This window comes from Esox lucius, chromosome 13 (assembly GCF_011004845.1).
Source record: "Esox lucius isolate fEsoLuc1 chromosome 13, fEsoLuc1.pri, whole genome shotgun sequence".
Taxonomy (NCBI): domain Eukaryota; kingdom Metazoa; phylum Chordata; class Actinopteri; order Esociformes; family Esocidae; genus Esox; species Esox lucius.
The window spans coordinates 32,279,007-32,305,954 of record NC_047581.1 but is presented as its reverse complement, the minus strand read 5'-3'; the positions used below and the strand labels follow the sequence as shown (position 1 = coordinate 32,305,954).

General features: G+C 48.1%; 1 protein-coding gene across 3 annotated transcripts; it reads right to left on the bottom strand.

Annotated features, from left to right (window-relative positions):
- Window positions 1-1,167: 1,167 nt before the first annotated feature.
- On the bottom strand, window positions 1,168-19,460 carry LOC105014600 (TLE family member 1, transcriptional corepressor). 3 transcript variants are annotated; one of them, XM_010877046.4, is made up of 20 exons: window positions 18,737-19,460; window positions 18,249-18,349; window positions 17,770-17,833; window positions 17,338-17,382; window positions 13,430-13,492; window positions 12,740-12,844; window positions 10,586-10,772; window positions 10,335-10,351; window positions 8,792-8,908; window positions 7,282-7,335; window positions 6,973-7,125; window positions 6,615-6,753; window positions 5,903-6,102; window positions 5,505-5,581; window positions 5,143-5,392; window positions 4,687-4,934; window positions 3,880-4,027; window positions 2,506-2,656; window positions 1,954-2,030; window positions 1,168-1,829 (listed from the first exon to the last, which is right to left on the bottom strand). In XM_010877046.4, the coding sequence occupies exons 1-20, from the start codon at window positions 18,758-18,760 to the stop codon at window positions 1,722-1,724; spliced, it is 2,328 nt and encodes a 775-aa protein (XP_010875348.1). In that variant the 5' UTR covers window positions 18,761-19,460; the 3' UTR covers window positions 1,168-1,721. The 3 variants fall into 3 exon arrangements, with proteins under 3 accessions (XP_010875348.1, XP_010875349.1, XP_034152491.1); XM_010877047.4 differs by having other exon boundaries at window positions 5,903-6,084; window positions 18,737-19,459; XM_034296600.1 differs by having other exon boundaries at window positions 19,439-19,455.
- Between the last annotated feature and the right edge of the window lie 7,488 nt (window positions 19,461-26,948).

Below are 26,948 nucleotides of genomic sequence, written 5' to 3'. Positions count from 1 at the left end.
AGCTTTCCTCTGGAAGCCCTCCTCTAATGGACATTAGCCTGCAAATTAACCTCTACGCCGCAGCCTTAATGATCATTACTTTAGCATTAACCCGCAATAACTGCCGTGCTAATGGGTCCTGCTCAACACCTGGTGTCCGTCTGCGCAGACTTGCTCCGCTAACTGAGCCTTCCGCGTTCTGAGCTCTACGTCATTAACCTCAGCACATCCGCTGTGCTTTGAGACATGTACTACGTAAATGAGCTCCGTGTCTGAACGGTGGTATGGATCCATCAGTGCTCCTTACTGGAATCCACAGCCGTTCTATGTTCTATTAGATGTAGTCCAACGCTAGCACGTCTGAATTGTCTACTATGAAGCCGGTGACTACTTGTTTCAGGTGAGCTTTTTCAAGGCTACACCGCAGGTATGATGAAGTGATGGGTCACTATTTGGGAAGCCAGAGAAAATACTTTGGTTAAAAAAAAATGCACATTTATTGTCTGGTAATTTCAAATCGATTTATATTAGCTAGCATTAAGACCATTTAGTGTTTTTCCTGGTTAGATTTTTACCCATGTAAAAGACATACCAAATATTTCAGTAATTTCTAAGCATTTACTGTAAGAAAACAAATATATACACTTTTTACAAACACTCCACCGATAAAAATACAAAGAGAAGAACTAATCACATAATAGCAAAAGCAGACATGTAGGGTAGGACATAGGGTGAAAGTGGGCACTCATTTCTGGTAGAGGAGCAGGCTGAGGTCAGAGGGTAGAGGTCACCAGGCCATTCACATTCTTGGTCTGTAGAAATAAACCTACAGCGCCATTATTTCTGCATATCTGAGGTTTGGGTCTGCCGTTCCTTCCATCCATCATGAGGTTTTGGTCCATCTTTGTCTGTCCAGCGTGAGGTTTCAGTTAGTCATTCTGTCATTTTCTGGCCATCTCTATCATCCATCCATCCCCATCTCTATCATCCATCCATCCCCATCTCTATCATCCATCCATCCCCATCTCTATCATCCATCCATCCCCATCTCTATCATCCATCCATCCATCCATCCATCCATCCCCATCTCAAGTCATCTCTATCATCCATCCATCCATCCCCATCTCTATCATCCATCCCCATCTCAAGTCATCTCTATCACCCATCCATCCATCCATCCCCATCTCTATCGTCCATCCATCCCCATCTCAAGTCATATCCATCATCCATCCATTCATCCACATGTCTCTATCATCAATCTATCCCCATCTCTATCCAACCACATCCATCAGTCTGTCTCTATACCGTTCATCTGTCCTGTCGTCTCTACTTCCACCCGTTCACCTGTCTGGCGGTCATTGTTCTAATCAGGTGCTCTGCCCAAAGTCACATATATAGAATGTTCTGTAGGATCCGCTGACCCGGGGCCAGTTGTAGGACAGTACAAGGTCACGTATAAGGTCGCGTAATGTTCTGTAGGATCCCCAGGGTCAGGTGTAAGATGGAACAAGGTCCTGTTTGTACAACGTTCCGTAGACTGTCCAGACCCAGGGCCAGTTGTAGGATGGAACAAGGTCCTGTTTGTACAACGTTCTGTAGACTGTCCAGACCCAGGGCCAGTTGTAGGATGGAACAAGGTCCTGTTTGTACAACGTTCTGTAGACTGCCCAGACCCAGGGCCAGTTGTAGGACAGTAGAAAGCCCTTTGGTTTGTCAGTGACCGATCTGCTCACCGGTGAAGCCTAGTAGATGACCTCATAGACAGTGGCCTTCTTATCTCCAGAACCTGTAACTATGTACTTATCATCCACCGAGATGTCACAGCTTAGCACTGACGAAGACTCTTTAGACTAGAGGGGAATAGAAAAGGCGGAGAGCAGCGAGAGATTAATGAAAGCTTACCAGCCTGCCTTGACACCTAATCAATAAAACACATCGATAGGTAGCGTGTCGGCCGGAACACATGGTGTGTACCTGGAATATGCTGGCTCCATACGGTGTTCTCCACGCATTCAGCAGGTTATCCTTGCCTGTGCTGACAAACCATTTACCTGTGGTGGGGACACAGAGGAGACATGGAAGTCTTTAGGGCTAGAATGAATACATCACTGCTGTGGGAGGACAGAGAGCTGACAAGCTCAAATTTGCATTAGAGCAGTTGTATGTGATTGAGGGCACATGTCAAAACCGAAGGCTGTGTGCGGTCGGTCAAATAGATCTGCAGAGATTTAGATCTAAGAAAATATATAATCTGTGAACAAAACAGGTGGAGGAGGTCATTTTAATGTAATGTATTATGTAGCTTTTGAAAGCTCAGTCCTGGGTGCTGGTTAGTCAGTCCTGGGTGCTGAAAACCCTCTGGTCCAGCTGCTGGTTAGTTGCCTTCACCTGTTGTCCAAGATCTGAATCAGTCTCAATAGGAGACATTCTGGGAAATCCGGGACGACGAGCTCAACGGCCCAGTAGCAACACACCACGCAGGGAATAGGGTGGAATTTGGGGCGGGCCCGCCGGTGCCGTTCTTACCACAGGAGGCAAACTGCAGGGACAGGACACAGCTCTCATGGAGGTGCAGCTGGTACTTGTCTGGTTTGGTGACGTGGAGCACCTCCACGTTGCTGCTCTCCATGCCCACCGCCAGCCACTCGCCCGTCGGACAGTACCCAAGAGAGAAGATCTGGGGAGAGAGGGGAGGGACAAACCGTGTCGGTACGCGTGTGTGTGTGTGTGTGTGTGTCCATGAGGGAGACACAGAGGGGGGAGGACCGAGACTCTGCCCAGAAAACGAGGCGGAGACAGCGACACCTCCTGACTGACCTGTCCAATGAATGACCACGTCAGAGCCACATTTCCCTCGCATCACACAGACCCACAGATCATTTTAAACCCTACCCTAATCAATAGCGATGAATTGCTGCAAGCAAAAGCCTCCTAAGCCAGGTGGTCTTGGGCTCAGTTACCAAACCCAACCACCCCACAGAGCAGAACACCGGTAACACACAGCCTTTCATACATCTCTATAACTATTTGCACATTGTTAGGATAATGTTCATAGCTCCTAACATAACATTTGTAATGCCTTTTGAAATGATGTGTAATGTTGACTGAAGCTTTTGCTGTACGGTTTATTATATCGTTCTTATTTTTCACTTGCTTTGGCAATCTGAACAAATGTTTCCCATGCCAGTAAAGCCTGAAAATAGACACAGAGACAGGGAGACCACGAGAGAGAGACCAGCTGATATCGTGCTCTAACTGCATGACTGCTTGGCCACAGCTGGTTTCAACTGCATCACTGCTAGGCCACAGCTTGTTTCAACTGCATCACTGCTAGGCCACAGCTTGTTTCAACTGCATCACTGCTAGGCCACAGCTGGTTTCAACTGCATCACTGCTAGGCCACAGCTGGTTTCAACTGCATCACTGCTAGGCCACAGCTGGTTTCAACTGCATCACTGCTAGGCCACAGCTGGTTTCAACTGCATCACTGCTAGGCCACAACTGTGGCCAATGTTCTGTAAATAATGTGGAGACTCACAAAGGAGAGCCACAGCTGCCCCAACAAACAATACTGCCTTCTTCCATTTTGGATTTTACTCCTCAGGTGTCACGGTAACATCAGCCTGCTACGGCCCAAACCTGCTTCTGTCTATTGTGCTATTTTCACATGGAACTCGAACCTGAGCCAGGTGATGGAAACCGCATTACTCTGGACACTCCAGTTACATGAGAGGCTTGGAGGAACACATCGATACAAGGTGGAGACCAGCTGCGACCAGAACCATGACATCATTGGGCCCCAGTGATTTGAGAGGCCTGTGTTCTCGCGGGGCGTTAGTCTGTGGTGTCAGGTCATGATGCTGGAGGAGCCATCTCTCAGGTGTGTGTGTGTGTGTGTACCTGTGAGGTGAAGTCGTGCTGCTGTAGCTGTCGTCCCTCCCTCAGGTCCCAGGAGCGGACGGTGTTGTCCAGACCTCCAGTCCACAGCTTGGTTCCGTCATTGGAGATGTCAATACAGCTGGCCCCATCGGTGTGACCCTGGAACTGCCTGTGGACGGACAGACACATAAAACATGTCAGAGGTTTTTGTCCATGCTTTTTTTTTTTTTTTACAAGAATGCTTAATGACAGCGTAGGCCTCTTTTTTCAAAGACGTTTCGTTAAAGCACGACATAGGCTAGCACAGTGGTTCGAAAACTGCTGTAACTCAGATGTGAACGGCTACAATGTGAGGAAACTGAGGACCAAGGCCTGCTAGGAGCTTGTGGTTCTCTCTCATTCGCACCCCTGCTTACAGAAGGTTGTAACTGTTCCAACTTGAAAGCACGTCTTGGAACACATTTATTAAAATCTCGGCAAAGCAGCAACAATAAATCAGCAGCAGCCCACTGCTTGTCAACTAACCAAGGGGAAACACTGGATATTGCATCCCAAGAGAGAACATACTATAATATGCTATGTATTCACTCAAGGAGAGATTATGTCTTCTTCCACAGACCTAGGACCAGCCACAGATTATGCTGACGGACGACAGTGCATAACACCCGGAACGGAACATAAAACAGTATTAGACTGTAGTGTTATGATCTGTGCCCCTTTCAACAGCCTGCTGTGTCAGTTCTCCCTTCACCCACTAGGGGGATACAACGTCCTCTGAGCCTGGACCAGGGGTTAGTCGGTCACAAGTCATGTCCCAGTGTTCCTCACCTGACCAGGGTCTGGTTGTGCAGGTCCCAGACGGCGATGTTCCCGTCACTGCAGCAGGAGAAGCAGACCTTGGAGTCCGGCGAGATGGCCAGGGCGTAGCAGGCGGGGGCGGAAGACGTCAGCTCCGCCTTGATGCGTGGGGTGGGTGTGGCCAGGTCCCAGATTGACAGGGTGCTGGCCTCGCCCCCGACGATGAGAGTCCGCCCATCCGGGAGCAGGCGGCAGGAGCGGATGTAGTTGTCTCGGTTCTGACACACAGACACAGCGACTTAGTCTCTGAAAGCCTACGCGCACCCCGGCGTAAGACGGGCCGACGTTCAGAGCCAGTGATGACACACGAAGCATTACGACACAGACCAACACCCATCATCGTGCCCCAAACCACCACACTGTTGTGTGTTTGTATCGGCCTGTCTGTGTGTCTGTGTCGGTGTGTGTCGGTGTGTGTGTACTCACTAGGCAGTCCAGTTGGGACACGGGGCTCTTGTTGCCAGGGTGACTGATGTCCCAGACCTTGACACAACCCTTGCCGCCGGTGTAGACGTGTCTGGTGGGGTTGCTAATGGTGACGGCACACACCACCTCACCGTGGTTCAGCGTGTTGATCTGGCGGGCGTGGCGCGGGATGCCTGGGCCCACCAGGGCGTCCGGAGGGAAGGGCACTGGCTGCATCTGTCCGTCGGCACTGACATGGAAGGAGTAGGCCCTAAGAGGAGGAGGTGGAGGAGGTGGATGAGGGGAAAGAGGAGCGAAGAGATTAAGGAGAAGTAGGAGGGTGGGGGGAATGCCAGACCACTTGGCTACAGACAGTCACTCACGGTTTTCCTCCAGGGATTCCCGATAAGCTGGGGGGCATTCCGGGAACTCTCATGTGAGGATGGGGGTCAAAGCCCACCTGAGGGAAAACGCACACAGGGATGATTACACACGCTCATAAAGCGCCAAGGGGCAAGCGCACACAGGAAGAATGAGGTCAGTAGACACTGGGCCTACACAAACGCCCTACACAAACGCGCAGACACTAAGCCGTTTGGACACACGATGACGCCATGCACTCGAAGACAGACCAAAGACAGAGTGACAAACGTTTGGACACACAGTGAGCATGTATATATCACACAGAGAGACTGACGGACGGACGGGAGGACAGGCGGACGGGAGGACAGGCGGGCGGGAGGACAGGCGGGCGGGAGGACAGGCGGGCGGAGACACCCACCATTGGTGAACGTCCATAGGCAGCTACTGCAGCGGCAGCTGCAGCACTCATCTGCGGGGACATGTTGTGGAGGCTGGCATAGGCTGCTCCAGCCAGCTCCCCGTTCATGGCAGCATGGGGCAACATGCCAAAGGGCCCGGGATACGGCCCCTGCACCGCCAGGGGGGTCCGGAGACCAGCGGCTAGGGAGTAGACAAGATCTGTTTTCAGATGGGTTTAATAAGTCTGCTGCCCAGTCAGTCTGCAGTCTACCAATCAGATTTATTTATGAAGCCCTTTTTACATCAGCAGGTTGTCATAAAGTGCTTTCACAAGACACCCTGTCTGAAACCCCATGGAGCAACAACAATGTTGAAGCACAGTGGCTAGGAAAACTCCCTACGAGGGGCCGAAATTTAGGAAGAAACCTAGAGAGGGACCAGGCTCGGAGGGGGTGACCAATTCTCTTCTGACTGTGCCAAGTGAACATTCACATTGAAACACATTCACAATTCTGGCTCTCTACCTGAAGGGCTCTCTTCACACAAGTTTAGTTTATTAAAGGATTGTATTAACAGACTAAAGAACAAAACGTAAGACGACAAGTGTAAGAGTCCTATAATTAACTGGAACAACAGGGATGGTAGTGGGTGGCCTGTACTGTATTGCTGCTTAAGGACTGGAAACTGCGGCGAGGTGAAATGAAAGACGTGTTCGGAGGCTGTGGTCTTACTGGGGGGGTGAGGCAGGTCCATGGAGGGGGGTTTGGAGAGGCTGGGGCGGAGGGACGCCGCGGCACTGGGCCCTGGGGTTGAGTCTCCCCGGGGAGTCGGAGTGCTCGACTTCAGCCCGGGCGTGCCCGGCTTATCCCGCTGCCATGGAAACACACAAAGCCAACGGTCACCTCAAGATATCACACCGTTGAACAGGGAGAGATTAGATGGAGGGGTCAGAGGTTATGGAGATGGAGGGGTCAGAGGGTTATGAGATTTGACACAAAGTGAAACAGGGAAGTCGATTGAATGGGACCCAGCACTGCATCCTTCTTTACACAGCAAACCGGGCATGTTGAAAGCTTTGGCCACACCCACCATTCCCATCTCTTTGGACTTCAGGGAGGAGGAGCTTGCAGATGAGGCTGTGGAGGCGGGACTACAGGAAGGGTCCTTCTTCAGGAGGCGTGTCTTGTCAAGCCCGTTCTCCCTGGGGGAGGGCAGGGGTGTACGATGAGGGGATGCTGGGTCCTGGAGGGGGGGAGAGCATAATTTACTCCTCGGCTCGTAGTCAGCGCTCCACTTCCACACCCATAAGGCAGTCAGAAGTGGCTGTGCTCCAGCTAACGAGGCCTAACGTAACCATAACAGGCAGGAAGAAGACAGGGAGTAGTGTGCATACGCTACCTCATTGGATACATCCACCACCAAGTTGTCATCACTTTTCTCTCCATCTGTATCCTGTGGGGACAAACATGCTGTCAGGGTTTTTTTAACCTCACAGTGGTGAAGTTAGGGTTGACTTCATTTTTCTGGAACAGCTAATTTCCCTATTAGGGTTGGGAAATATGGCCAAAATCACAATAAACTGCTTATTTATTGACACTATTGTTTATTGTTCTTAGAATTTATAAATGTGCTTCATGGGGTACAGTGAAGGACATTTATAAAGAACAATAAACAATAGCTTAGGTTGGCATGAAAGTGTGTTTAATGGGGCACGCTCACTTCTGTTTAATACTAGGCAATCAAATGTTAGTCAAATATAATTTTCTGTATTTTCATACATGTTTTGCATCCTTTACATGTCCTCTGATTTTCACACTGTACCGCATTTGCTGGGTCCTGTGTCTTTGTAATGCCTTGGTTTTGTGATCTGGCCATATTTCCGTTATCAAATGTATCATTATCCGCTCTCTGACCACATATTTTCCAAAGGATTCCATAACATTTCTTACTTTACCCACAAGGGGACTTTTGCCCATTTCTAGAGCTTTCAGCACATTGCTAGGGTGGTTTTGCACACCTAGCCAGCAGCTACTTATAAACAGTATGTAGCTTTGGTGGTCTATATTTTGTATGTGCTGCGATGGTCAGTCCCATCAATTCTGTTTTATATGAAGGAGCTGTCGGAGTTGCTGGCTTAGCCAACATGTTAGCAAGTTCAGAAAATATTATGGTAGTCAAGATTCCAAAATACTGATCGTTGATGCACAAAATACATTTGATAACTATGACTAGCTCAACAAACAGCTACATTTACATATTAATTGTTTTAGATTAGGTAGTTTCCACCTGTGTTAGGCGATAGATAAGCGCAGCAGAGAGAAAAAAAAAAAAAAGTGAACAAAAATGAAAGACTAAAATGTGAAAATAGCAAAATAGGTTAAATGTTGAATTCATATTTCTAATTTGAGGAATAAAATCCAAATGTGTATTATTTTGGCACATAGTGATCAGTCTTGTTTTACTAGTTGTTACACAGAAAAATTCCTTGATTTCACAACTTATGTATAATTTAGGGACTAGTTTGAGTACCCTTAAATGTTTTACTTCACTAATAATGCTTTGTAAAAGTGTTGGATTTGTAGGTGAAAAAATCCCTATATTTGCTCATGCGTGATGCAAGTTAATCATATATTTTAATGATTTCAGACCGTCTCTACCTGAAAACATTGTAGTGTATTATCCAATAGAAATACATAAATTTAAGTTGACCACATTTGGGCAACAATTGTTTTTATATTGCAACATTAAGCACAAAATAACAGAAAATACCCACACCAGTGTATAGTTTCATATTTATCAATATCAGATGATTTTGGTGTCACCGCCCAGCCCTAATCACAGGAATATATATCTCTCCATTTTGGGAGAGGTGGCTACGATTTGAGAAAACAGGCGTATGGCTGCTTACATAGTGACTTGAGTCCTTCTCCTCGATTTTCCTCTTCTTAGTGTCGTTGGGGAATTCAGGTCCATTGCGTCGCTTCTCTGAGTTGCGTAAACTTTCTGCCACCAGCAGGGCATTACTCTGCCAAAGATGAGCAAATTTAATAGCATAAACAAAATATCACTGCATTCAATCATAATGACAATTCTCCATAGCAGTTTAGTAACCATTTAATCTCAGTATCCTGGTAAAATGCAGTTATTCCCGAAGTGTTGCTCTGAATGAGCAGGCACATTTGTAAACATACCCCCCTTGCCGAAGCTATAGCCCCACCCCCTTGCTGTAGCTATAGCCCCACCCCCTTGCCGTAGCTATAGCCCCACCCCGTAGCTATAGCCCCACCCACTGTCAGTGCTCCCTCTCCTATCTTTCTAGCTTTTATCACCGTAACTAGAGGGCAGTGTGTGTGTGTGTGTGTGAGAGATTAACTTCCACACTCTCCCCTCCAGCCCCCCTGACTAACGGCTCCCATTGTGTGTGGATTAGCCCATCATGTTGGAGTCCATTTAGGCTTCACACTGTCAATGAAATGTGCATCCATGAGCTAGAGACACACACACACACACACACACACACAGGGGAAGGGTTGAAAGATGAGGAAGGCCTCCTCCCCCCCAGTTCCTCCCCCTCCTCACCCCCAGCCAAAGGCTCCTTTACGCCATCTCTCCCAGGGGAACATTATTTAAAGGCTTTAGAAAGCAGAGCGCTGACCCGCAAAAGACAAGCAATTTCCCCGCCGTTCTCTCAGGTCACATGACGCACTAGCCCAGCCCCCAGCCCCCCCCCTCCCACGGCAGCCGTATTAAACACAATGAGGCCCTTTAAGCACAGGATCAGCAGTGGGTGGTGAGGGGGTGGGGGGGGGTTTGCTCTGCTCACTGAGGTGTTAAATATACACAACAATACTGAGGAGCTCCTGTCACACACACAGTGTATTCGTGTGTGTGTGTTCTGCTAAACCCCTCATTTGGAAGACAAAAGCGAGCCAACCACATTAGGCTTGATCCAGTCTCTCACACACACACACACACACACACACACACACACACACACACACACACACACACACACACACACACACACACACACACACACACACACACACACACACACACACACACACACACACACACACACACACACACACACACACACACACACACACACACACACCAAAATGATGGCCAGTTTGTTGTGAGGAGGGTTAGGAAGAGAAATCAAAACACTGACAGTGGGAGGTACAAAGCTGTGTGCACGTGCAAGACAGTCAGCTGACAGAGTGATTATGAACAGTTCAGATCCAAAGTTCCAGTGGGATTCATCTTCCTACAGTGGTCCCCTAGCAACCAGACCCTGGCCCTGCCTATAGTTCCTGACCTTTTATGAATACTGATATCAGTCCATCTCATCAGGGGAGGAACAGAACTTTTGTTTCAAGGTATTACGCCCCCCCCCCCCCCCCCAACACAATTGGAGGCTGTAGCCAGAGGTAACAGGAAGTACTTACGGTGCCGGGCTCTCGCTCTGTTCCCATAGCAACGAGGGGACATCAACGTGGTGAGGTCACCAGGGTGCAGCAGAGAGGCAACACAGCACAAAAACACAAGGAAGACAAGAAATTACAATCCCCACCCGCGCACTTGTTTTCAGTATATTTGTTACCAAACCCCAGGGATGGAAAAAGTCCTGTCTCACCCCCAGTCAGACTCCCCCCCCCCCGACAAACTCCTCAGGTGCAGTCTCAGTACTGTGGCTCACCTCTCAGGTGCTCCGTCTCCACAGTTTGTTTCTTGTCCTCCTTGCCAGCCAGGTGGGGAGGCGGAGCCCCGAGGGCACTGGAGAGGGCCAGTAGGCTGGCCCCTCCCCCAAGGTGTGCTGGGTGTAGCCCCGCGGGGTGAGGGGTGAGGGGGACGGGGGGGCCGTGGGCGTGGGACAGGTGCTGTTGCTGCAGCAGAGAAAGACGGAGGCAATCAGTGGCCGATCCATAATCAATGGAGCCGGCCTCACTGATCCCCAGCTGACGGGGAAGTGTGTCAGTCAGTAGGACAGGCCGCTAAAACACACATGGATCAATGATGAAATCTATGGAGGAATTCATGACCCATCAGAGTCATCCAGGGCTGTAAACCTCCCCATTCAACACACATACGCACACACACACGCACACAAGCACGCACGCAGAACCCCCCCCCACCCCACCCTCACCAGGGTCAAACACTGAACAATACTGACAGCTGGGATCACAGCCCAGAGCCTGCGGAGAGAGGCAGGGTGTGTGTGTGTGTGTGTGTGTGTGTGTGTGGGGGGGGCGCGGTTAGAGAGCCCCAGCTGCTGCCTGTGGGCTAGAGAGCGGGGGCTCTGGTGGATTGGGGGCGTTTAGCTGTCAGGTCTCGGTCTCTTTCACACCAAATCAAGCGCTCGTCTGAGCGTGAAATGCCTTTGTGTTCCAAAACATCATTATTGCATCTTCAGACAGTAGCCGCGGGAATCAAACCCCAGAGACTGCTGCGGGGGGAGAGTGGGCCTCAGCAGGGGAGCGGGGAGGGGGGGGGGGCGATGGTGAAGGTCAACCCTCCTCTTTATCTCACCTAATTGACTGAGGCCCCACTCCCCTCCCTCCCACCCCCCCCCCAGGGCACCACAGGAGAGAGACGCCACAGATCCCTAGTCCCATCGCCATGCCTACGCTTTCACAGCACTAATCCCTGGGCTTGCTCGCCAAACACACACACACACACACACACACACACACACACACACACACACACACCCCCCCACCCACCCCCCTGGAGTCCTCATTGAGCACGCACTCCCCTGCTGTTAGTAAATGGAGGGGAAGTATTGGTGGAGGCGAGGGGAGCCCTGTGTGTCAGAGGGAGTTAGGGTGAGTCGGGGGAGGGTGACCATGCTTCATTACTCTCATTTAACACACACAAATAGGGTGAGTGACAGCTTGGTGGGAAGACCAGACGCTCAGACCCCCCCGTTATGCACACTGGAACCCCACAATTAAGACTCAAATTGCAACAGCCACCGCAGCCTTCACCCCCACCCCCCCAGAACCGTTGAGAGAATCCCAACAGCCTAGCCACGGATCCCAGCCACACGGAGGATGTCCAGGCTAGCTAACTGTGGTAGCAGTACATGTATACATACAGAAAACCCAACACATAGACAGGTTCTGTGATCAATGTGAGGGCCGACAGTTTAGCACCATTAAAAAAAAAAAAAATGCTACAAACATGTTACCTGATCCTAACTTACCTTAACCTCAACAACCTAACTTTTATTGCATAACCTTCACCCAACACCTAAACCTAACCCTTAATGCCAAAACTTAACTGTAATGCTAACCCCCAAGTCGGGGCTTGTTTACGTTACTAGAAAATGCTACTAAAAAATAGATAGAAGTATCAGTGTTTGAATTGATGCCGACATGTTGGAGACGTACCACACAGGATTGTGGCCGCTAATCGCAGGAAAATCGAGGGATATGCAACAAAACTTAATACAGTTCCCATACAATTGTCTTCACACTTAGAAACCTCCATGGGGGGATATATCGAAAACGTGGCACACACTACCTCGGAAGGTGGTGTCTCGAGCTACCGATATCTGCAAGTTTACACAGCAAAATAATCTAGCCTCTGGACTTTACTTCAATATGTCTCAGAAACTGTAGCATAATGTGAACAAGCCCCTCAGACAAAGCTTCTTCAGGATCTAAAGGACTGGCCGAATGTCCTCATTTCACATGATTTCCCATGTGTTACTAATGTAGCGATGACCTCGCCCAGTCAGTAAAACAGGAACACACATCAGGCTGGTTATCTGTTAGCTTGTGTCAACTGTTGATGTACATGTGATTGATGTGACATGCACACAGAGAGTTAGAGTTGAGCATGTATTTACCGTGGGTGGTAGACCAGGAAGCCCTCGCACTCCAATGACACCGTTGAGTTCAGCCATGGTGACCTGCTTGGCCCTCTCTACTGCCTGGACCACCTGCTGTTGGTGCTGCTTGGACACACACACACACACAAAGTTTGTATGGCTATCCTCATGGGGACCAGAAAAAAAAATTGCATGCTCCCTTGCCCTAAACTTAAAGCCAAACCTTACCCTAACAATAACAATAACCTTAACCTAACCCTAATCTAAACCCAACCCTAACCTCAATAAAGTAACCTCAATTTATACCTAAACTTTACCTAGAAGTAATGCCTAACCTTAACCCTAAACTTAACCAACAACACTTGGACCTTAAAGAAACCACAATTCTAACTCTAAAATTAATTGTAAATTTGACCCTAAACCCAGAGCCAGAAATTTACTTTTTCCTCATGGGGACTGGCAAAAGGTCCCCATGAGTCCAATTATTTCAGGTTTTACTATACTCATGGGGACATTTGGTATGAGTATAGAAAGACCTAAAACAGCGTTATACCCACCCACACACACAGTCTTGGAGTATGAGCATGGACCTAGACATCTGACGTACAGTAATGCGTGTCCCCCATAAGGGAGGTGAACCCACAACACCAGGCACTGTGAGCTCCACGCTTTACCCATGCTGAACTGAATAAGAACCGGTGTACTCACCTCCTGAGAAAGGAAGGGGATGACTTGTGCACAGATTGTGTTAAGCCTCTTGGCGATCTCTGTCTGTTGGGGAGAGAGAGAGAGAACAGAGACTCAGTATGGACACTGGAGTCCGTGACATCACGGAGAACGGCTCGTGATTCTCCCGGCGTGGTCTTCTCACAGCGCCTGCGCTCAGAGTAGGTGCGCATGGATCTAGAGAGATTCCTGATTGTATTCAAATGATGTTGAGGGGTTGAGCTCCTGTTCTGTACCAGTTCACAAGTAGCCTGGATGCCCAGCACCAACATATTAACCGTACCAGCAACCGAAATGAATATGTGGTTCCTGGTTAAAACACCAACCTCCGCTGGTTCTCCAGTCGTCTGTATGTTTCAACGGGGCCTTTACTAAAAGGACGGGCGGACATCTTTAACCGCTCTAAGGACCAAATACCGCAGCTATTAAGACAGGAGATCAATGGACGACTGGGACGTGCAGACACCCTTTCAAGCAAAGCTTTGGATTTCACCTGCCTCGTCAAAAGTAAATGCCCCCTACTGAACTTCACGCAGGACACGGCGGTTCTCTCACACTCCAGGACACAACATCACACTGCGATGTCGCTCGCAAAACCGCTCGATTTGGCATTTCACTTTCGTTAAAGCATTTGGAATGTGTTACAGGACAGGACGGGGTTGAAAGACCGGATGGTTTCCCGCTGAAGGAGCAGTGGGATGGATTTGAACCTGCGCCGCAGCAGTACGTGTGAACCGGAGGCAGCCGATTAGACGCCTGGACGACTCGAGGTCACATGGAATCGTCTTGTTAATGCGAACACTAACTACTGCAGTGGTTTGTTATGGTGAAAGCATTTCAGAAATATTTGTATGCTGAAGGGGGCCACGTGTAACAGCTCCAATAGCCCTGTTATCTGATGCTGGTGATCAATGACTGGCATAACACGGTTAATTCAATAGGCTACTGGAGGAGGCATCTATTCAGTAAAAAGATTAGAGGTATTTTCAGAGAGGAAATCAAATCACATGAATAAAAAATAAATTAAAAAAAAACGATTGAACCCGGCGGTTCGTAACATTTAGAATCGATTTTCTGACCAGTTCATGTCAGATTTGGATTGGTTGGGGCCCTGGCAGACCGATGCACTCGTGTTAAACCTTTGAACTGGGGATCGATGTGCATCAGTGAGACAGTTCGTTCCTGAAGCGTGCAATACCTAGACAACATTAACGACCGGGGAGGGCTAGTTAACGTCCAGCAGCCTGCCACCGTTCTTCCGAGCTATGGCCGTGACGTTGCGTCGGCCTCAGATGAAGTTTCACTATGTATCTTGCTCTTCTATTCCCGTCGGTGCTTTAACATAATCTCCTCCTAATATCATCATTCCTAATTTAATTTGGTCCCACTCTCAGACCCAAGCCTGCGCATCCGGCCCCCGGAGGTGACTGCGATTGGCTGGATACCTTATACCCCCACGGAGGCGGCAAATCAGATGATGCGGATCGTGTTACATATCGGCCAATCAAATTGATACGAGGAGGGTCAGGGTGCAGGGGGAATTACAGGAGCCTCCGGACTCCGTAATGGGACATAACGCTCATGCGCGCACAGTTGTGTGTGTAGGTGAGCAATGCAATGCATTGACCGCCCAGGGTGAATGAAGCTCTCTTGGTGCTGGCCTAGGATCTCCCCTCTGCCCGTCCCGTCCCACATCATGTCCAGGAGGTCATCAGTTCCTCTAGCAGCCAAGCCACTGGCACGCCCCTCGTGACACTCCCTAGAAAAGCCCCGGTGAGACCGGCTTAGCATTTACTGCTGACCAAAAATACCACCGCCAGCCAAGAAAACACCCGCCTCTCTCACTGGGCTTTCCCAGAATGTCTGCGGGGTATTCTTAGCCGGCAGGTAGGTGCTGCAGGCCAGAAATAGGTTGAGTTCCAGGACACTTTGGCTAAACCCATGGGATAAACTAGGAAGATGTGTTCAGTTCAAGATCAACCTGTTAATCCTGAGGTACTTCAGGAGTTGTAGTGCACCCGAGGACCAGACAGGCCAGACATCCACCTAGCCCACCACACGGCATTATGGAGCTAGGCCTACGCAGAACCCCACTCCATCAGCTAGGATCTTGAAAACATACGCTGGTGTACGGTTCAGGGATGCTTTACGGAAATCAGTCCCAGTAGCCCTAATATGAGCCAGAGAACGGCCCTGCTCTCCACTAACTCAATCCAATGCATCACAGAAGAGGCTCCATGGGCAGGAGGGCCCCATTAGGCCTGGGGCTGGAGTGGCCAGAGCAACAGCTCTGAGGGAGAAGGAGGCAGGGATACAGCACTCGCTGAACACCCCCTCTCCATCAGAGACAATGACATCTCCCTCTTGATATTAGGCATGCACTAGTAACAGAGAGAAAAGCAAGAGGGAGAGCAGGAGGGAGAGAGAACACACACAATCCTTCCTCAGCAAACCACCCAGGCCAATCCACATCCAATTTCCTCTGTCCTGACCAATCGATTTCTGTGGTAATTACTGGTAAATGCTGTGAGCCAGAGTGCTCTGGTCCTGTGGGGTAAGCCTGTGTGTGTGTGTATTTATTGAAGAGGAGTGCTTCTCTCCATTTCCTCGATAAAGGGCTCTGTGATTGATTCCCCAGCCCTCCCCAGCCCAGCCTCTTCAATGCAATAAAACAGGCTACTCCCCCAGACAGTACCAATCAATCAACAGAGTAATTCATCCTGCCTCTGGACTCGGTCTAACTAGATAGAAACAGAGCACCATCGATCACTGATAAACCCTAACACACACACACACACACACACACACACACACACACACACACACACACACACACACACACACACACACACACACACACACACACACACACACACACACACACACACACACACACACACACACACACACACACACAGAAGGAGAGAGACAGAAAACAACACAGTGAAATGTCTTTACTGACTTCACCAGGCAATACTCACCAGTGACCATATACACATCTTTACATTATGTATATATAATTTAACACTAATGTGTCTTTATTCTTTTAAAACTAGTTTAATGTAAAATATATATATTATTAATGTGTTATCTTTAATTATTGGTACTTTGTCAGTGGCGGTGCTGTATTTAATTTCCATTTGCTTTGGCAATGTAAACAAATGTTTCCCATGCCAATAAATTGAATTGAATTGAGAGAGTCCCCCCCCCCCACACAGAGACCCAGACCCAGAGACCCACACACACACACACACACACACAGACCCAGAGACCCACACACACACACACACACACACACCCAAAGACCCCCACACACACAGAGACCCACACACACACACACACACACACACAGAGACCCACACACACACACACACAGAGACCCACACACAGACACACAGAGACCCACACACAGACACACAGAGACCCACACACAGACACACAGAGACCCACACACAGACACACAGAGACCCACACACAGACACACAGAGACCCACACACAGAGACCCACACACACACACACACACACACACACACACAGAGACCCACACACACACACACACACACACACACACACAGAGACCCACACACACACACACACACACACACACACACACACAGAGACCCACACACACACACACACACACAGAGACCCACACACACACACACACACAGAGACCCACACACACACACACACACACACACACACACAGAGACCCACACACACACACACACACACAGAGACCCACACACACACACAGAGACCCAGAGACCCACACAAACACACACAGAGACCCACACAAACACACACAGAGACCCACACACACACAGACCCAGAGACCCACACACACACAGACCCAGAGACCCACACACACAGACCCAGAGACGCTTACCTGTTTGTGCATTTCAATGTTCAGCCCGTAGGACATCTCATAGTACTGTGGGTGAAAGAGGTCATAAGGATGACAGTATATTTTCACCTCAATACCTTAAAGCCTCCTTCTTGGCTAGAACAGATCATATGCAGACTGCCTCTTTATGAAAGCACAAAACCCCCAGAAGGTGGATGTATATAATGACAGAATTTTTTATGTAGTGGAAAACAAAAAGCACACTTTATAGACTATATATATACACACACATGTATAGTATGTAAAGAATGGATAGCATAGAATGGATAGCACAGAATGTAATAGCATAGAATGTATAGCATAGAAGTTGGGGGCAGAACATACAAATAAAAAAATAAATGAGTTGACAGCAACTTGGAGTGTGCTGATTGGTTGGGAGCTGAAGTGAACATTAAGTGTGCTGATTGGACTTACCATGACATAGTGTCTCTGCATCTCAGTCTTCTCATTGGCCAGTTTCTCACACTCCAGCTTCAAACTGTCAAGGACAGTGACATGATCAAAACAAAGCAGGAGACTACAAAGCTGAACACAACCTGAACACATCTAAAGTTATTAAGATCATCCGAATTTTCTTCCATCGATATTTGCTTCCCAGCTGCATGGGCCATTGGGAAGTTACAGGTTGTAGGACAAGAATAGCAACAGCAGATTAAGTTGTAATGAATCAGACGTCTAACATTGTGCCCTCATTGTGTAGGGCACTTCAGCTCCCTCATCCCACGTGAAACAGCTGCACCCACACACGCACGGGAAAATACAGGAAGTTGATATATGAAAACATGACCTCTGACGCCACCCTTTCGTTCAAGCACATCAGCGTGACTTCGACCAGAACTAACCCGGCCACAGTCCAGTGTGACGTCTTGACCGCAGAGCATGTCGAAACTCACCTGTGGTACTGTGCTTGGAGGAACTGGAATTCCTCTTTGATGCGGTCCAGTGACTCCGGGATGGTGAATTTGAAAGGTTGACCCGGGGCCTGGTGGGGCGTCTGTCAAAATAATAATTAACAAAAGCCATATCACTCAAAACCCGACCTTCTCCGCGCTTGTTTCTGTATCCCTTGAAGCATTTAAACAGATTTTAGAGGTAGGCTAATTAGAGGTGGATTACACAAACAACTATACAGCATCCGCTGCCAAGTGCGATGAGCGCGTTGCCCCAATTACAGTTCATCGTGATGAACTCAGTACAAAACTGCTGGTAGGCTACAGGCTGACAGCCGCTAAGTCAAAGACAAACAAAGGAGCTTCGCCCGACGCCCGCGACCCACTCGCCAACACAGGCATATATAGGCTACATGGCTACACGGTCCCAAATGACAAATGAGTGCAGAGAACCTGCGGGCAGGGATATGCCTTTTACTCTCCAACCTTACCGGGTGCCGACCCTGGGGGAACATCGTACTAGCTCCGCAGATGGCCTCCTCCTAAAAACCCGTCTGGTAACAAGATAGAGACCGGTGCAGGGACGCTCCAGATTAGGCTACGATAAATTCATCCTAGCTTCTGAGACTGGCCGAGAAAAGACAACAAACGTCCGAACGTTAGTCTTCCTAGATCTCTGATGAACAGCGGTGATCCGACGAATGAGGCGCGAAAGAATATTAGTTTCTCTCTATTTTAACACATCACCACGTATCAACCATACAACCAAGGGAGACGTGTCATCCAGAAAAGAGGAAAACATAAATTATTTGAGGCCGAAAGAGTAGGCTATAGCGTTTCTCCGATATAGGTTGGGTGATCCTGTCCACGCAGCAATATCCCAAAAGCCTGAAACTCCAGAGTCCAGACCACAACGCGGTCAGTGAAGAAGCCAAGAACAAATCCACAGAAGTTAATTGCAAAGAAGACTTCCCACTTGACTTGCCGCGGTAGGTTGTGGTGAATTCTTGGCAAAAATGTATAGCCCAATTCGTTATCCAACAATAGGCTATATTCGATTAAACATCAGGCAGATAATGGAGTGCAGTCCAAAAAAAAGGTTTCATGAGAAGAGAATGTAGTTACTTCTGATTTTTTTTTTAAAAACGACCCCCACTATCAGCGTTACAATGTAGCGTCAAGCCTCCCCTTACCCCAATGGCAACTTTCTCACGCGGTTTCACACTCCCCAGCTAACCAGAATAGGAGTCGCCCCCGAAAATGTACATCGTCCAATAGAAAATGTCTTTCCACGTGGGATAGTGACGCGATATGTAGAAAACACCAATAGTCGTCTTCTGAAGGGATTAAAGCCGGTCGATTACGTTGAAATACACAAACACCAGCCAATCCGAGTGACTGAAGGATGTAGCGAGGATTGGAGCACAAGGCGCTAGTATACGGGAGAGTGACAGATCTCAGCTGTCAATCAAAGTAACGTGGTGCAGTTGGAGGTCCTTAAAGACACACGCACGCACATGTTCACAAACAAATTCAAACAAACTGATATGACACACATTTTTATCACTGCCTTTTGCTGTATTCCATTGGTTTTTGTTAGGAAAGCGCACACATAAAATAATTTTAGGCGATCCTGTGGGTTTAGCATGGGATCCCACGGACCAGAGAAGTCACCAGACCCAGGCTTTAGGGGTTCTAGTCCCGGATGTTTTTTGGTTCTCTCCCCCCATGATATTTGAGTGTAGCCCCGGGTGTTTTACAAGACTGGTGACGTCCATGCCGTGGTCTAGCCTCCGAGGGGCTTGTTTTCAGACTACTCTTCTGTCCTTCTCTGTGTTCTCCTGGGCTTTTTTTTTGTTGAAAAAGGTCGTTGAGGAGAGAAGAAATCTGGACAGAAATTAGCTTATCAAACGAGACAGTCCTGTTCCACTCATTGCAGTTACGGACATTTACGGATGTTCTTATCCTTGGAGACCCACCGTAGTGAGTGCATACATTTTTCTAGTTTTTCGGGTTCGCCTCCCGTAGGAATCATATCCACATCCCTGTGCGTTTCAGGGTAAATTAAGACATTTAAAGTTAATTAAATATACAACTTTATGTTTTACCAATTGAGTCATTACGTAGAGTAGTTTTTGCAGAGGTCAATTCCGAGATAAATGTGTGAAGTGTTTAAAAAAAGAATATTGTATCTAAACCTGTGCACAGCTTTCTCCTCTAAACTTGTGCAGGGCTTTCTCATCTAAACCTGTGCAGGGCTTTCTCCTCTAAACCTGTGCAGGGCTTTCTCCTCTAAACCTGTGCAGGGCTTTATCTTCTAAACCTGTTCAGGGCTTTCTCCTCTAAACCTGTGCAGGGCTTTCTCCTCTAAACCTGTGCAGGGCTTTCTCCTCTAAACCTGTGCAGGGCTTTCTCCTCTAAACCTGTGCAGGGCTTTATCTTCTAAACCTGTTCAGGGCTTTCTCCTCTAAACCTGTGCAGGGCTTTCTCCTCTAAACCTGTGCAGGGCTTTCTCCTCTAAACCTGTGCAGGGCTTTATCCTCTAAACCTGTGCAGGGCTTTCTTCTCTAAACCTGTGCAGGGCTTTATCCTCTAAACCTGTGCAGGGCTTTATCCTCTAAACCTGTGCAGGGCTTTATCCTCTAAACCTGTGCAGGGCTTTATCCTCTAAACCTGTGCAGGGCTTTATCCTCTAAACATGTGCAGGGCTTTCTCCTCTAAACCTGGGCAGGGCTTTATCCTCTAAATCTGTGCAGGGCTTTCTCCTCCTACGAAACAAAACCTGATTCAATGGCTGTGTGGCAGATTCCGAAACCTTTACTGTACGACACATTAGTATTGTTGATTACTGTACGATACACATTAGTATTGTTGATTACTGTACGACACGTGAGTATTGTTGATTATGTGATTATTGTTGATACATTTGTGTATTGTTTATTACTGTACGATACATTAGTATTGTTGATTACTGTACGATACATGGGAGTATTGTTGATTATGTGATTATTGTTGATGCATTTTGTATTGTTTATTACTGTACGATACGTTAGTATTAATGATTACTGTACGATACACGTGAGTATTGTTGATCGTGTGAGTATTGTTGATTACTGTATGATTCACATGAGTATTGTTTATTACTGTGCAATACATGTGAGTATTGTTGATTACTGTACGATACACTTTAGTATTGTTGATTACTGAACGATACACATGAGTATTGTTGATTAGAATGGACAGAACATGGACTTCTTTTCGACCACATATAAGTTTCAGTGTCACCTAGGAGAGGACAGAAGAGACTGTGTTTTAGATGGCCTTTACCACTGAGAGTGACTCATAGAGAACAATAGAGGCCTCTTGTGGCCTAAGGCCGGGTTAGCATGCGCAGCGCCAATCAGGCCATTCAGCATTTTAATGTAGTCAACTGGATAGGAATTCCCAATTTATTGGCTGAGTCACATTGAACTGGGCCAGTGGGAGTATCAGCAAATCATGAAGAAGAAAGCTTTTTGCACCAGGGCTGTCCCACTCCTTTCATATTTTTATGTTTCTACTTTTTATTCTGTAGACTAGACAGTGTTTTGAAGTCAGGAAGACAAGGGTGTTTGATAGGACACTTGGGCAGATTTGGACCAATGGCGACTCACACATGAGTGTCAGGGTGAAAAAACGTAAACCACCAAAAGCTACCACTGCGAAGCGGACATGGTCTCAATGTTCTGCCCTGAAGCTAACAGACACCACATGAAGACTGTAGGTATGCTTTCTCAATCATTCTCTTTTCAGTGACCTGACTTGCCCTGACCTCTGACCCCTGACATCTGGCTCACCTGGGTCAATGGAAAAGACACATGAGGCCCAGCAATTACTCAGAGTTAGACGAGATGGACATTAAACGTCATCCAAGCAAACACCTGGTGGATTGTGGGCAATCTTAGCATGATGAGTGTAGGGCCATGTAGAGTGCAAAGAGAAAATGCCAGGTGGAGGACATACAAAATTAACTTCCCTTGTCGTGCACTAGAATGAAAATAGACGTTGCTTTGAACGCCTTTAGCCAGACTTTTGGGGGATTGCCCAGTATACATTTCGCCTGTGAAGACTGCATCTCGTGTTCACACAGAGATTTAGCCATAGTGCGATGAGCGATAATGTAGAGCTGCAGCCAGTTTGGGCTCAGTCTAATGTCCAGGATGACACACTCCTAATGTCCAGGATGACACACTCCTAATGTCCAGGATGACACACTCCTAATGTCCAGGATGACACACTCCTAATGTCCAGGATGACACACTCCTAATGTCCAGGATGACACACTCCTAATGTCCAGGATGACACACTCCTAATGTCCAGGATGACACACTCCTTCAGTCCCTCACATGAATGAACCAGGAGCCCGGAAACAGGCAAGACCTCACGGTCGGCTTGCAATTTCAGTCTCCACTGAAAAAGGTTATTCCTTAAATATGCAGCGTAGTCAGTACAGAAGATATATTCTGGACTCAGACAGAACAGCGCAGGACACTGAACAGCCTCAAGGTCATGGTTGCCGCAGCCATGTCTGAATGCTGAGCTCCCGTCCAACACGAGTGACTAGCCATGAAACAGGTGGGATAAGCCTTTAAGAATATGCGCCGGTTTTGTCATTGATGTTCGTACCTTTGGCAGGATTCGGCAGGCTGATCGCGTTAAGTGAGTAGTGATTAGATTAGGGGATCGGGAGTTCTGGCTAGGCTTTAATGAACTAGATGATGCCCTCTAATACACACGCACATCCATGTAACTGCCATAACGCACACGGCGTACCACCTTTGTTAGGGAATTTTGTGTCCATGGCTAGTTCACTGTGGATAGGGAGGCGCGTTCCGGGTTAAGCCCAACGGTTTTGGAACGCTGCCTGACGTCTTGAACAATGTTTGGTCTTGTTGTGTTTTGACAGACAGTGTAGATATTGACATATGCTCACATTCTCACTTCATTTCCTTTGCAAATAACACTCTGGTCCTCTTCTCCGTTTCCCCAACTACGAGCACACCATTAACACCTACTTTGAATGACAGATATAACCAGCAAACAAGCCCTCCATTTGGTATGCAAATTGCTCATTCGTTTGTGATTTGGTGGCTAAACAAATGACTGGGCTTAGATAAAGCACTGGAGAGACCAGAGAAGTGGCTGTTTCCGCGGTGGCTGGGTCAGTCCCACCGTAGTGATGAGAAGAGGCTCTCACAGATAATGGCTGAACAAGCACCTTCGTGTGGGAGGCTAAATGGAGTGATCCCACTCCAGCCACTCACCGCAGTGGCGGAAGGGGCTCTGCGAGGGATTTATGCTCCTGAAGGCGTGTCAACAATGGAAATTTGCTTGAGGTTTTCAGTTGAGCCGCTCTATTCAGTAAATCGTTTGTTCCCTTGTCGCATTGTGCTCATTTCCCCAAGCACCTTTGAATGTGTTGGTCTTTACACACACACACAAGTCCGGCCCCTCTCGCTGCGTTAATACACATGAAAGCGTTAGGATACCACAGACTTGGGGACGGAACAGCACACAGGGGTTAGTGAATTCACCACTAGAGACGCCAGGCTGTCCCTGGAGCACACAGTCCCATAACGACACAGCGCAACGCAGAGACACAGTCTCATAACGACACAACGCAACGCAGAGACACAGTGGCCAGAGACACAACGCAACGCAGAGACACAGTGGCCAGAGACACGGCGCAACGCAGAGACACAGTGGCCAGAGACACTGCGTAACGCAGAGACACAGTGGCCAGAGACACGGCGCAACGCAGAGACACAGTGGCCAGAGACACAGTGGCCAGAGACACGGCACAACGCAGAGACACAGCGGAACGCAGAGACACAGTGGCCAGAGACACAGTGGCCAGAGACACAGTGGCCAGAGACACAGTGGCCAGAGACATGGCGCAATGCAGAGACACAGTGGCCAGAGACATGGCGCAATGCAGAGACACAGTGGCCAGAGACACAGCGCAACGCAGAGACACAGTGGAATGCAGGGACACGGCGCAACGCAGAGACACAGCGGCCAGAGACACAGTGGCCAGAGACACAGTGGCCAGAGGCACCCGGCAGCCCTGTGACAAGGAGAGCTATGATGTCACAGGGTGGCCTGGAAGAAAAAAATGCAAAGGGAAAACGTGTGGGAGGGGAAAACCAGACAGTGTGGAAATGACACACTGTGCCCCCCTCCCCCGACCCCCGCTCCAGGCCGACCTCTGAACCAACATGAACCCCCCCCAGTTTATCAGCTCCAGCTGGGTTCTGAGCCACTTCAAAGACACCATGTGGATCTGCTTGGGTTCTGCCCGGGATATTGGGCCCAGATGGGAAACAGCTGTTCTGCTGGGTGTCCTGCACAGATTATATACTTCCAGGAGGGTATTTGTGTATAACACACTGTGTGTGAGGTGTGTGATGAGAAGAATGGGGTTGTTTTTGCTCCGCCAGCGTGTCCTTACACATTTAGCCGTGGAACCCATAATGCACTGCAGATGTGCCAGGGCCAAGTGGCTCATCACCACGCTCGCCGAGAAGAGACGGGGCTCTGCCCTCCGATTAGCGACTCATAACACCACCCCACCCCCACGCCCCAGTGCCAGGAGACCAAGCGTTCGCGTCTGATCACTGCTCTCTGTTTGGGGGTTTGGCATTGATCGGAGGCATGGATACACACGGCTAATGTCAACAGTGAAACATGGAATTGCCGGCAACCCCGACCTGTTAAAAGGATCCCCCAAGCTGCCCTCAGCCTTCTATAGTCTCTCGTCAGCCAAGCCACACTACTGCATGTGTGTGTGTGTTTGTTTCGGGGGGAGGTGGTGGCGGCTGAGTTTGTGTTTCTTGACTTGTTGGGGTTTGGGCTGTGTGTGAACAGTTCCCTGGTGCTCACCCTGCTCATGTTGTCCTCACAGAGGGCCGGTTGGCTAAGAATGTACATGCACTCATTTTCACTGAAAATGTTATGCCGGCAGCTCTGCTTGATCTCCCCATTCTCTTTGAAAAACTTTCCAGGCTACATGAAAAAAGAAAGCCGTGTTTTCCCAGGCTGTACTGGTCCATTCACTCTGCAGCTGAACACTCTTGAACAACATTTTTGGGTGCACTGTAACAATTACTGTAATTAATTCATGTTAATTCTTAGCTGCACGTGTGAATTTATAAAGAAACCGCTCAATTTCTGAGGCATTTCTGGATGCTCTCCTTATGTTCTTATCTTGTCTTCATCTGGGATCCTCCTGAAGCATCCCTACCTATCCCCTTAACCATTTTAAATAGCCATTTAAATCGGGTGACATCAGAGGATATGTCCCAAGGATCTCGTTTAGACTATTCCCTTTCACAGAGAAACCGGGGATAATGAACCAGTCGCCCATGATCAAGGGGAACAAAGATGGCTTCATAGTTGCCTAAAAGCATACATTTAACGCTAATGAAAACATGCTCTGGGGAATATCCTCAGCGCAGGGCTAAATACCCGCAGCTTTGTGCGGTCATGTGACACCATATAGGCCTTTCTCTAATAGCTGTGTGTGTGTGTAATATGTGTGTGTGTGTTTGAGTAGTATCTTTGAGTCTGTGTGTGTGCATACGTTTATAGTATTTGCATATATTTATCTATGGGAGGTTTGGATCTTTTACACTGTTTGTGTATGATTTGCATGTGGGTGCATGGGTGTGTCTGTGTGTGCGTGGACTCTCCTCAGCTGATTGGTTAATCCGGGAGACAGGGTCAAGACACAGTCACTCTTAGTCCTATAAGTAAACCCTGATACAGTTAAACCAAGCCTAAGCACATTGAGAAATGGACTAAAGATAGGACTTTCAAGACAAAAATGCCATAACATTCCATAACATCTAAACATCCTGGATCCAAACCTCGCTTTTCCATTGCTTATACTGTACTAGGTAATGCTTTATTTGGATAGTCAATCTATAGATGTTTTACAAGATTATCGTCAGACTGTCAAATTTCAATGAACTATCTGTTACACTAACCCTAACCTTTAACCTTCCCCCTAATCTTAACTCTAACACATTCAAAACCTAACCCTAACCTAAAACTTATCAAGCATTTACTTTCAATTAGATATCTACTAACACAAACCATAACCTTAAACCTCATTCTATACCAAACATTTATTTCGTTTTTAATAGTGTGAATATCTATTGAGCATCTACAGATGGTAATATTGAGGGTAACTCCTTCTCCACACCCTTTCTCTCTCTCTCTCTCTCTCTCTCTCTCTCCCTCTCTCTCTCCCTCTCTCTCCCTCTCTCCCTCTCTCCCTCTCTCTCTCCCTCTCTCTCTCCCTCTCTCTCTCTCTCTCCCCCTCTCCCTCTCTCTCTCCCTCTCTCTCTCTCCCTCTTTCTCCCCCCCCTCTCTCCCTTTCTCCCTCTCCCTCTCTCCCTCTCTCTCTCTCTCTCTCTCTCCCTCTCTCTCTCTCGCTCTCTCTGAGTTTGTCTCTGTCTGTATCTATCAGTTTCAATTCAGAGGTTTTCCTTGAAATTGGAAACATGTGTAATATTATTTACAGGGTTGTAAAAACATGCAAGTTGTTAAGAGTAAGTAGGGAAAATAAATTTATATTGTTTAGGTTCACAATCCTGTTTGTCCTCAACTAGTTGGCAACAGGTCACAAATCTTTCTGCAGTGATTCCACATTGCCATATT